Consider the following 13183-nt stretch of genomic DNA (forward strand, 5'->3'; position numbering starts at 1 on the left):
AACACACACTGGGGGAACCAGGAAGATAAGTTCTCCCAACCCATCTTGTCTCAGGAGGAGAATAACACATGACCTACAAAAGTAAGACAGGGCTGGACAGTAAAAGGACTTGGGAGAAGAGGAAGATCTGGGAAAGGCATGAATCTCAATGGAGCAGTCTTGCAGACACACAGTAACCAGAAAGACCAGTCAACCAATCAGGATTGTTGAAGTTGTCTGATTACTTTGACTTATTTTTAATTACTTAATATATTTAGTTGATAATGCAAGAGCATGGTATACATTCCCAAAGGTCCAAAAAGATCTGCAGTGAGAAGTAAGTCATTCTCCCAGCTTTGTCCTCCAACTATAGTCTCCCTCCCACCACCAAGGCAAATGCTGGCCTCAGTTTCTTATGTCTAAAGAAAAATGGTATGGTTCTCTAAGAGGCTTGACAAGGGACCCTGGCTCATCCTAGAGATGGGGTTAGAAAGGCTTCTCTATGGAAGTGATGGTTGTGCTGAGAGGTAAAGGACAAATAGGGATTTGCTAGTGAAAGAAGGAACTGCATGTGCAAAAGTCCTGTCATTGGTGTAGGTATAGCACTTTTGATGGAATGGTAAGCACGAGCAAATTGTAGAGTGAGATGAAGGGTAGGAGTATAAAACTGGGCAAAGACCATATTAGAATTGAGATCTTTATCCATAGATGTGATCTATGTGGTCCATTTTACATTTTGAAAACACAATCACTATGGCTCCTACTTAGGGAAGATAAAGGAACCAGCACTGATGAGGACAGAGCAGTTATGAAGTTGTACAGGAAAACTTGGGTGTCTTGCTCCACATTTCAGCATCTCCTTTGAGTTAAGCCATGGCCCTGGAGGATACTCTCACATGGGCTCTCTCTTCATACTGATAGCCCCAACCTCAAGCACATCCTTCCTGAGGGCCTTCTGCAATAACACTGATGCCAGGGGAAACTACTGGTGCATGTGCAGGAATGATCTCGGAGTTCAGGTAAGTTCATGCTTCCAAGAGCAACCTTCAGCCAGTGGAGAAAGAGAGCCAATGGATAAATGTTCTTCCTGGGCAACCCACGGAATACATTCCTCAGAAGGTCCTGGATAGGTCCTAGGTGCTGACAGCAGTGAGGTCCCTTATGTATTTCTATATTATCTTTCCTTCTTCTCCTATTCTGCCTATTTCTCATTTCTGATCCTGGAGATTACCTCCCAAGTAAACAACCAGCACAGAAGTCTTTGTAGGCTCTGCTTTCTGAGTATATCAGAAAGAACTGCAAAGTAATTGCAGTTATCCAGGTAAGAAATCATAGGAACTTAGACTATGGGATGGACAGATTGGAAAGGAGCTTAGACTATAGGAATGGGCAGATTGGAAAGATATTTGGAAGTTTAAATCAAGCCCCTGATGCAGCCATGTTTTCTGGCACCACCCTCTTTTATGTTCTCTTTTATGTTATTTTATATTCATTGTGGCCAGTCCAGGCTCATAGTTTGTGGTATGTCCAGGATGGAGGAAGTATGGTGATGTGCCACAACCCTGTTTTATAGCTCTGCAAATGGACACCATACATGGAGGTAGAACTGAACAGCCATTGCAAAACCAAAGTTACAGGAGATGAAGATGGTACTTACAGGCAATCCTTAATTTAAATGAATTTAAAATGGGGCCTTAGACAAATATCCACGCCTGAGTGTCTCCCTCAGGCAAGACCACATAGCCAGGTCCATTGTAGTAGAGAAAGAAGTAGTAGTAATAATAAGGGGGGGGTGGGAAAAAGATGTTATTTTTTTAAACAAATTATTTATTTATTTTTTTGTTTTGAGAGAGAAAGGGTGCAAGTGAGCAAAGAACATGGGCAGGGGGGAAGGTGGGGCTCACCTGAAGCAGGGCTTGAACTCACCTGATGTGGGACTCAAACTCACAAACCATGAGATCATGACCCGAGCTGAAGTCAGATGCTTAACTGACTGAGCCACCTAGGCACCCAAAAAAGATGGTCTAAAAAAAAAAAAACAAAAAAACAAAAAAACAAAAAACTTTTTAACGTTTATTTTTGAGAGAGAGAGAGAGAGAGAGAGAGAGAGAATGAGATAGAGCACGAGCAGGTGAGGGGCAGAGAGAGAGGGAGACACAGAATCTGAAGCAGGCTCCAGGCTCTGAGCTGTCAGCACAGAACCTGACGCAGGGCTCAAACTCACAAACTATGAGATCATGAGCTGAGCTGAAACCAAGAGTCAGATGCTTAACCGACTGAGTCACCCAGGCGCCCCTTGAAAAAGATGTTCTTAATTGAGCCATGCACACTTATGCCCACACCTCTCCTATGAAGGATATATCATTATCCCTATTTTTGTAGATGAAGAAATGGAGACTCAGAGAGGTATGGTATCTTCCCAGGCAGGGTTGTCTGAGAAGTGATAGAGCAAGGATGTACCTTCATCCAAATGGCTGCAAAGGCCATGCTTTTAACTACTATTCCCTTTTGAATTTCCCTCTGCTACAAAGTGGATGGAAAGCTCTGGGAGAGTCCAGCTAACTCTATTTATGCTGGATTTTTAGATTAGTTGATTGTCAGTTAGATTCTGTTACTTGTAACTAAGGCTCAAGAAGACATTTGGTGTGTTATGGTGGTAATCATATTGCAGTACACAGATGTATCAAATCAACATGTTTCACACCATTTTTAAATTTACACAATGTTATGTGTCAATTATATCTCAATAAATTTTTTTAATTAATTATTTTTAGGAAGATGAAATTTGGTGGGAATGAAGAATAGAGATGACAATGTGTGGCCTTGGCATACTGGATGGGTGAGAGGCAGCACTGAATGCTTCTCACTTCTTTATCTAACAGACAACTTATGTTAATTAATTTAGTCTTTATAACAACTCCATGATGTAGGTTCTGCTATTATCCCCCTTTTATAAATGAAGAAACTGAGGCAAAATAAAATGGTTTAATAATTTGCCCAGGGAATGGGCGCCTGGATGGCTTAGTCCATTAAGCATCCGACTCATGAAAATCATGTTCTCAAGGACATGAGATCAAGCCCCATGTCAGGCTCTGAGTGGACCATGGAGCTTGCTTGGGATTCTCTCTCTCCCTCTCTTTCTGCCCCTCACCTACTTGTTCTCCCTCTCTCTCAAAATAAATAAACTCAAAAAAATGATAATAACTTGTCCAGGGAAACATAGTTAATAAGTAGGAGAACTGTGATTTTTAAGGAATTCCAAAATCTGTGTTCTAACTCGCTGTTGCACATTGTTCCTCCTTCACTGACTCAGTCTACAGACAAACACTTGCGGGTGCTTGCTTCATATCAGAGTTGAGTTAGATGCTGTGGGAGTGAGGAGGAGCAAAATATAAAAATGAATCAAGTAGGAATTCAGTCCCTGAGTAATTTATTCTCCTATAGATGGTAAGTATTTACATGAATGACCATGAGAAAATGTGTAAAGTGACAATTGTCCAGTGAAAGATACTGATAAAACACCATGTGGATTCAAAAAAAGAGAGAGATTCCAAACTTAGGAGAATGTGACGGGATGGTAGGGCAGTTTGTTTTGCTGTGTAACAAGTCACTCCAAAATTTGGTGGCTCAGAAAACACCTATTTATTATTTTTCACAATTCTGTGGTGGGCCAGGCAACTCTGTTGGGCTGACTGCATGGTGCTGGATGATCTAGCCTGGCCTCACTCACCTGTGGAGGCTGGGACCTCTCTGTATATGACCTCTTATACTGCAGATGCATAGTGTGGCCTCACTTTTGTAGTGGAAACCTGTTCCTATCAGCAAAAGAGAAGGCCCTGATGCACAGACCTTTTTAAGCCCCACCCTACATCATGTTTGCTAATATTCCATTGGCTAAAACAAGCCACATGGCCTAGTTCAAGATTCAAAGGGTGGAGAAATATACTTGACCTTTTGATAGGAAAGCTGCAATATCACTGTGCAATAAGACATGCTTGGAGGAATTGGAAGGATATGTAGTCTTTCCCCCATCCCCACCCCTACCCCCAATTAGGACCAGAGAAATCATTACAGAAAGGATAGGCCTTGAAAGGGTCTGGGGAATGTGGCCAATTTCCCATTTGTGGGTACAAAACCATAGAAGCAAAAGAGCTGAGGGATCTACAAGGACCAGCAAGGGCTTCATTTGTGCTAAAGGAAGGTTGGAATTGAATCCGAGAGGGGATGGGGTAGCATCCATCAGATCCTGGATGGTTTCCAATGACAAATGAAGAGACTGATCTTTGCTTGCAGACCATTGTTCCTCTGAGAACAGGCTCCATCTACACACTTGGCTGCCATGGCAGCACTTCTCTTATGTCTGTGCAGTGCCCTCACTCCCTGGCCTGAGTGGCAGGCAAAGCACCTGTGGTATCTGGTCTATGAGCTGTCAAAGCTCTATGGTGGCCTGTCCTGGAAAGGTGAGCTGGCACAATGGTAAGTGAAGGGTGACACGCCTTAGGGATTCAGGCATTAGTGGCAGAGGTGAAATGAAGAGTACACTGAGGTTAAGTCAAATCCAGGTCATCAAAAGTCATGTTCAAATTGGCCATGTGGAAGCTGAGAGTAAGGGCGCCACCTGGTAGAGAGAGGAGAAGAAACACATACAAATCAAGAAACAGACCCAGAGAGAAAAGATCAATCCCTGGAGCAGCCTCAGGTCCTGATGACTTTCCCACCCATACATAGGTTTACAGGTAATTCTTTTCTCTTCAGGTTTTGAATGGTTCTGTCCTTGCATTAGAGGATGAGTGGTCTGCCTCTGCATCAGGTGATGGGTGATTTACTCCCTACCATCTCTGGCCAGGACATTGGATGGAATAAAGCTTTGAAAAGAAGCAGGGCAACCAGGAATGGAAGTATGTCTTGGTCAGTTTGCAAAGTGAGGTTGAACCCCAAATGGGGTGGGTATTTAGGCTGGAGTTGTTCTTAAAATAAGCCATTCTTTTTCTACCTCTCCTAGCAACTAGACATACCATAAAATGGAAACTGAAGCCATCATATTTTCAGGCAAATCCTGTGATTAGGTGAGGTCTTGAAAGCTTAGAGAATGTTAGTTTGAAGTCTATTTCTTTCTTTATTATTTCTTTCAAATATTTTATCAGTTCTCACTCCAGTTGTTAAAGAAGCCAGACGCCATTCCATCCTGCATTTTTCCTTTTGGGAACATTTACCAAGTACATCTCCGCAGTGGCACAGGAAAATATATTTCCCTGGAAACCAGAAGTCACACAATAGTCCTCACCCTTGAAAGCCCCATGGGGTGGAGAAATCCCCATTATAATTAAAATCCGATTATTCTGCTTTTATGTCACCTCCTTTGCTATAAATGAGGGCCAGTCCAGCTGCCAGAGCACAGAATGACACAGATACAATGTGGTGTGTCAACCACTCATGTTTCTCTTTTATGAGATCAACTTTTATAACTTTGCAGTCAGCCCACTGACAGACTATAAAATGTGGTTTATTGGAAACAGATACATCAACCATAAGACATCATTTGTCAGAGGATCCAGCCTCTCCTGGACGTGAGTCCATCCTTGGAGAGAATGCCCCTGGGAATGGCAGCCTGAGTTTCATCTAAAAATGTGTAGGCACCTGTCCTGAGTCACACCAGCCATCACACCTTGTGGAAAACACCCATGCCGAGCCCTCTTAGAATTTGCAATATGGGTTATTCACCAGGGACTGAAAGCTTATGAATCTTATTCCAGTAGAATTAAGAGTCCAAAAATCCAGCCAAATAATACACTCAAAAGCATTTCTAGTCTATTTGTGGCAACAAAAATGTCTCCTCTTTTGGGAACACAGAAAGCTGGCATCAGGGACCAGCTTCCACTTCAAAGGAAGAGTGCTCAAAGCAGATGCCCCTTTGGACTTGAGTAACTGTAGGACATACCCAGTTTTCATGCATATTTAACTACTCACGCTCTGTCTTACCTTCACTGCATGCTCAGAAACAACCTCTGACCCAAAATTGGTCTCCTTCTGCACAAATGGAACTTTGAAGTCCATAGACAGAAAGAACTTGAGGAGTCTCCCTGTTGCCACAGCTTTGTTCTCTTTTGCGGTCTGACTTAGCTCTGTGCATGACTCTCTTTCTTCGATATCCAGGCATTCAGCTGCAGATGAGAAGGAACACGGTGAAGTTTCATGGTGCAGGCACCACTGGAAAACATGTCTCCATGGCAACCCCAGAGTTACCTCACCCAACAATGTTCAGATGTTAGTGACCACAGAAGCATTTTTTTTTTTTTAATGTAGAGCAAGCATCAACTATGTCTACATAACCAAGGAGTGTTTTTTTTGTTTTTTGGGTTTTTTGGTTTGTGTTTGATGTTATATTGCTCCATTCAGAGCTCTTGGAAAAAAGTCATATGTTTGAGGAGCATTTTGTATGTAGACAACATTTTCCCCCCGTGCCTCTGCCTCACCACATGGATATTTCTTTCCTAAAAAAATAAGAGGGGTTCTTCTAAGGAGACAGTGTCATTATTCATCTCTGCTCTAGTCACTGCCTGTTGCCAAAGAGTTTTTTTTAATGTTTTGAATCCAAAATTTATATTTTCTCACAGCTTGAGCAAGATCCAGCCCACTCAACATGTGATTAGGGTTGTTCACAGAAAATCCAGGTGCTTGGGTCAGAGTGGGAGTGACTGCTGCCATGGTGACCCTTCACCCTCCAGACTGGAATCATTAACTCAGGCACACACGTGGTTAGCACTTCTCCACTTTCCTCAGCCTGCTGGTGGTTAGCATTATTGAGAATGATGCCTCCTGTCCCCAAAGAGCTAACTTAATTGTTGTGAAACAATGGAGATAAAAAGATGTCTTTCCTCTACTTCAGAGGTGAAGTTTTATACCCTAGTAACATTTGGCAATGTCTGGAAACCTCTTTAGTTACCATGAGTGGGAGATAGTATCTCATAGGTAGAAACTGAGATGCCTCTAAACATCCTCCAATGTAAAGAGCAGCCCTCTACTCCCCAATATTAATAATCCATCTCAGAATGTCATTAGTGCTGAGGTTGAGTAACTGTGCTCTACGTAGCCAGACTGGAGTGCCCTATGTAGTCAAACTGGAGACCCAACAAGGTGTGGATTCATAGTAGTTCAGATCTCTATTATTATCAATGGAAGGCAAACAATGGGCTATTTATTAACTATAAGCACATTTACTGGATAACTTCAGTACACAGTACTTTCTTGTGGCTGAGAGACTTTGCAGTATATGCTAATCCCTTCTGGAAAGCCTTTTCTTCTCTGAATTATGATCTCAGTCTACATTGTCTCACACTACCTCTCTCTTGTTAAAATTCCTTTCTGCACAATTCATATGAGCATAAATCCTTCTTTTAAGGCTAACCAATTAGACTTAAAGAAAAGTAGTTTATTTAAAAGCTATTTACTTACTTCTAATCTCTCTTTCTCCTTGTCTCTCTCTGAAAACCTCAAGACAGATGAAACCAGGGGAATGGAGTGACCTTCAGGATCCCATCTCATGGCCACATCTGTAATTTACTGTTCATGCTTAATTGCCATTTCTTTGCTATCACTAGTCTTGTAGTCATATGTCCTAGAATTATTACCTAAATGTGATTCATATGCTGTATAAATATGGCCAATTTTTTATGTTTTCCTCACTGATGGAAATAGGAGGAAGCATGAGAGAAGCTTAGCTCCTGGGATCCACCAGCATATAAGCCAACAACAGAGATCACACTAGACAAGTTCTCAGAGTAAATCACTCCAATTTCCACCACTGGCCTTCTTACCAGGAACACTTTTCTTCCAAAGCACGAGTGGCTAAGTCATATCAAGGCAAACTTAGGTCAAGATTACAAATATGTAGGCCCTCTGAACATTACACCCACTTGCTCACTGCCATGGGGGCAGATGATGTAAGGGTAAGGAAAGAAACTTGCTAAGTGGGCGCTCACTCAAGACAAAGGGGGCTGGTCCAAGCATTTACTGGTTTAGTGTTCCACAACAACAAGATGGCGGTTCTCTGAAAAGTGCCACTGATTGGGGAGGACCATATAGAGTGTTCCACAGAGTTTCTACCCCAGTTTTTCATAGCTGTTACATTTTTTAAAAATGTTTAAGGTGTTAAAACAAAGACAGCATTGTAGAAGTTGATATAGATGATTCATAAGTTAAGCATATAAACAGAGGAAAGTGATCTTAAGCCTCAGTAGCTAAATGCCACTTCACAGTGGAAATTAAAAAAGAAGAAAGAAAGAAAGAAAGAAAGAAAGAAAGAAAGAAAGAAAGAAAGAAAGAAAGAAGCAAAGATCATATTGGTGTACTTTTTTAAATGTAATTTATTGTCAAATTTGTTTTTCCATACAACACCCAGTGCTCATCACAACAAGTACCCTCATCAATGCCCATCACCCATTTTCCCATCTCCCCCAACCCCCATAAACCCTCACTTTGTTCTCTGTATTTAAGAGTCTCTTATGGTTTGCCTCCCTCTCTCTCTGTTTGTAACTTTTTCCCCCTTCCCCTCCCCCATGGTCTTCTGTTAAGTTTCTCAAGATCCACATATGAGTGAAAACATATGGTGTCTGTCTTTCTCTGACTGTCTTATTTCACTTAGCATAATATCATCCAGTTCCATCCCCCTTGCTGCAAATGGCCAGATTTCATTATTTCTCATTGCCAAGTAGTATTCCATTGTATATAGAAGCCACATCTTCTTTATCCATTCATTAGCTGATGGACATTTAGGCTCTTTCCATAATTTGGCTATTGCTGAAAGCACTGCTATAAACATTGGGCACAAGTGCCCCTATGCACCAGCACTTCTGTATCCCTTGGGTAAATTTCTAGCAGTGCTATTGCTGGGTCATAGGGTAGTTCTATTTTTAATTTTTTTGAGGAACCCTCACACTGTTTTCCAGAGAATTTTAAGGATGCTTGTACTCAAATTTCCCCTGGGAGTGATACAGTATAGAAAGCTGTACAGCGTACAACTCTCTAGAATTCAGCACTACTACACCTGAGATGACCATCAGGTTCCATGGGGTACTGGAAGCACAACCTACTGATACTTGGGACAGAGTCTGGGCCTGATAGACCTATCATCTCTGGGTGCACTGCATGTCTTAAGGCAGAATTTGATTGGTTTATTTCATCCTTTGAGCAGAGTTTGTTTGTTGGTCCCACCATGATCTAGACAGTAGAGTGGATCTTACTCAACTCCCCTGCCCCCTTAGCCAACTCCTATAAAAAGAATCTTCTGGGCTACTTTCCTTTGGGGGAAGCGAAGAGTGGGGCATGCCCTGTGTGCTTCATGGTTCTTTCCAGGGCAGGGTCCAGTTTAAGGTCTTCATCACTCAAGCTCCTCACTCTTAACTCAAACTGCTATTACCCCCATCGGTTGCTCTGCAGCCTAGGCCTGGAAGAATAGAGCCTGTTTTTAAGAGGAAGAACCGTCTTGCATTTGCTTGCACAGCCTGTCAGCAACTTTGCTGCACAAAGCCCTGGAGGAGCTGAGCTGGCCCTTCTGTTAAGGAAAGCCAGCAAATCCATACAGATGTTTTTCTAAGAGCTGTTCTGACCAGGGCTCAGGGATTTAGCCCTGCCTGGTATCACATAGCATGGGGGAGGCAGGGAATTCTCTTTGGGGAGCAGGAAGTATGTTACATGAAATCAAAATGTGAGTGTGTTCTTTTTGGATTAGGCAATGTTTTTCCCTTCTATTTTTCTTTATATAACCTTATCACTTAGCTCCTTTATTTCTTTCTTCTATGCCTTCCTTGGCTCCCAGGCTGGCTGTGGGTCTGTGGGATAGACTCAGCTTTCTGGGCAGCCCTGAGTAGCATGGTTTGCAGTCAATCTTCACTTCAACCTCATCTAAATCTTACTAAGGCTTTTCTTATCTCATTTTCTTATCTCCATCTAGACTTTCAGATCTTAAAAGACCTCTGACTTATAACCCAAGAGGCCACTGAGAGTAGAATGTGTGACTTTGCTTGCTACCTGACTCCCCACTCCCATGATGGACTACATTGGCCTCCCTCTCACGCTGTCCCCCTTCTGCACCAGGACCTGCCTGGAGATAAGCAGACATGCTTCTGATTTACTTTAAGGGTTAGACTCCCCAAATCTAGTGTTTCTTTATTAGAATAGAAAACATTTCATTTCATAATTTTAGATGAATTTTAAATGCATGTATCCCCAGAAAAGGAATACTTAACTAAACTCATAGTAAGACATGAATGGGTCACAGTCTCACCTCAAAGCAGAGTTTTTTTGTGTGTGTTTGTTTGTGTGCCTGTTTGGGTTAGTATTGGATTTATGCTGGGACAGGGGTTGAGGGAAAGTGGGTGCACAAAGAGCAGAGAAGCACTGGACACCAATAGGGAGCCAAACCTCACTTTCTTCACAGTTTTTGTCTCCTCTGCTTAAGCATCTTCCTTCCTCACTTTTTCCTGGGTTAGCTCATAAGTCAGCTGGACCTGAGCTGCTGCGGCTTGGTATGGGTGAACACAGGCTCTTTGAGGTGGAGGCAGCTCTTCTTTGAGCCTCTCATGCATTCCCTACCCATTCTTAGGTTCAAAGTGGTTTCCCCCAGAAATTGAGAAGTGAGCCTGTGTGCCAGAAGGCAAGGGTTTTATTTCTTCACTGATTAGGAAATCTTGAAAAGAACAGAAGTAGAAAGAAAACAAGACAAAGAAGGGATGAGTCCTAGGATGGAAGAAATGAAAGGCAGAGTAAGAATCCATTGAAAACTCAAAGTAGGTTAGTTGTACTAAATGAGATTAAATAATGACATGACGCATCTTTGTGTCAGTCCTGGGCCTGTTTGTCAACTCATGCATCCCCTTCTTCCCCCATCTGCTGTATATCATGGGGGCCCACCCCTGCAGGACTTTCTCAAAGTCCTGTGGTAGCAGGGTTCTGGCGGGGTTCAGTCATGAGGGCAGCAGCAGAAGACGGAAGGGCAGGAGGAAAGGAGAAGGTAGGGTGTCTTTCCCTCTCTCTCTCTGCCTTTTACAATTTACATGTCAGCATTTCTTAGTGTTCACACACACACACACACACACACACACACACACACACACATCTATAGAGAACTCAGAGACTTTAATGAACTGAATCTCAAGGGAGGAATAAAGATGCATCCAGAGAGAGAGAATGACCTCTTTGCTCTCATCTTCTTCAAACACTGACTGGAGAGGAGTCTCTGCCCAACTGTTTCTCATTATCCTCCTTTTTTAGTGGGGAGAGAGGTTCGCACCCCCTCATATGGGCAGGTGACTGAGGCCCCCCAAACTAGATCTGGTGAAATCAACCTTCAACCTCACTTCACACAATAAGTCACTTTGAATGACACATTGGTTCTAAAGGAAATTTCATGAGTGAGTGGTTGCCTCTTGCTTTAGAGAATTTAGCGTTTTGATTGCTTTGCTTATCCTTATGATACTGCTAGACCTTGTGTACATAACATCTATCCCATGTAAAAATATGGCCACGGGCACTTGGGTGGCTCAGTGGGTTAAGCGTCTGACTCTTGATTTTGGCTCAGCTCATGATCTCATGGTTTTGTGAATTTGAGCCTTGCATGGGGCTTTGCACTGGCAGCTCAGAGCCTGCTTATGATTCTCTCTCCGCACCCCTCTCTGCCCCTCCCCTGCTTGTGCTGTCTCTGTCTCTCTCAAATAAACAAATCAACTTAAGATATATATATATATATATATATATATATATATAGCCCAGACTCTGAGCCACATTGGCTTTCTTTTGTACTTCTATTAGCTAATTTGTACTCATCAACCCACTTGTCACAAAGGGGTCATTTTATTACTCCATAAAAGAAAAAAGGTATGATTTTCAAATTTGCTACACTATTAAACACTGTTCAGAAACGAAACAATGGAATGACTGTCATTAGTATGGTTAGCTCCTGAGGGCTTGGACTCTAGTAAGAAATGTGGTAAGGAATTTGGGATAGAAATCTCAATTCTCAACTCCTCCACCCTAAACTCTCAAGCCCAGATTTTATTCTGTTCCATTTTGTTTTCAAACATTGAAGTAGTTTTGTAATCTAGAAAGCTGACTCATTGTATGTTATATTAAAGATAATTTTTCAGGGCAAGGTTCTGGAGAGAAAGAGGAAGGAAACATGACAATGCAGAATGCTGCCCCATCCACTCCTCCATCTGTTGTATCTTTTCTGTATCTCTGGTCTCGTTTCGGCTGGGAGTTGTCCAAGGGCCAGATGGTGACCTAGGGAGTCAGATTTAGAAAAATTCACAATGTCACTCCAACCCTCCAATTATCTCTTCCAGCCTTAACTTTTTCATGAAAACTAAGGAGTGGCCAGAGAGATAAGAAGAAAACGAGACTAGGTCAACAGTCTTTCAAGAAGGAGTGCCCATTCTCAAAACAAACAAGCAAACAACAACAAAAAACTATTCCTAAAACTTTTCCCTCTAGTGACAGCTCTCCCTTTCCCATTACCACCAAGTTCCTAGGTGGAATAGCCACCTTTGAGCCCTCATGACTCCCACTCACCTCCTGGAACTGCTCTTCCAAGGTCGCCTCCCACATTCTGGTAATTAAACCTGGAACATCTTAGTCTTCTTCTTCCAGATGCAGCTGCAGGATTTGATGGTTCTTTCCTCCTTTTCTCCATTTTGTCACTCTCTTCGACCAATCAGGGGCCAAAACACTGCCTCTCCTCCTTCCTCATTTCCATTGGCCCTATGGAAAGAAACGCATCAGGAGATTTGAATCAAATTGCTGTATTAGCCTCTTTACACTTCATGACGAGGGAGAAGCCCTCCTTTTGCACATACCCTGCTTCTTTGATGCTTGCACCATCTGGCAATACTGCCTCCCACTTGGTGTTCTCATGCATGGAAGCCCTGGTCACTGCCCTTCAGTCTTTAAACCTGGCTCAGTATCTTTCCCACTTTACTCCTGTCCTCATTCTGAGACCTAAATATCCCCAAGAACCACCAATCCAGACTTTCTGATTATTCATGGTCTTCAGTCCATTGATCTTTCTTCCATTTCATTTCAGCCACACACAGTGGTCACATTCTGGACCTTACTGTCAACAGAATGACCACCTTCAAAATCATGAATACAAACACACTACTCTGTCTGGGAAACCAGCTTTCCATTCACTTGATCACATACCCCCAGTGAC

The 13183-nt window shown here is 42.5% G+C and overlaps 1 protein-coding gene across 2 annotated transcripts; it reads right to left on the bottom strand.

Annotated features, from left to right (window-relative positions):
- Positions 1-1783: 1783 nt before the first annotated feature.
- Positions 1784-12754, bottom strand: LOC147576853 (uncharacterized). 2 transcript variants are annotated; one of them, XM_086679454.1, is made up of 3 exons: positions 12544-12754; positions 5959-6140; positions 1784-2003 (listed from the first exon to the last, which is right to left on the bottom strand). In XM_086679454.1, exons 1-3 carry the CDS (start codon positions 12662-12664, stop codon positions 1965-1967), a joined length of 342 nt encoding a protein of 113 aa, XP_086535580.1. In that variant the 5' UTR covers positions 12665-12754; the 3' UTR covers positions 1784-1964. The 2 variants fall into 2 exon arrangements, 1 of the variants encoding a protein (XP_086535580.1); XR_015241472.1 differs by lacking the exons at positions 1784-2003; positions 5959-6140 and adding an exon at positions 11808-12255.
- Positions 12755-13183: the final 429 nt, after the last annotated feature.

Source organism: Puma concolor, chromosome D1, assembly GCF_028749965.1.
Source record: "Puma concolor isolate L17-30 chromosome D1, mPumCon1.1.hap2, whole genome shotgun sequence".
Taxonomy (NCBI): Eukaryota; Metazoa; Chordata; class Mammalia; order Carnivora; family Felidae; genus Puma; species Puma concolor.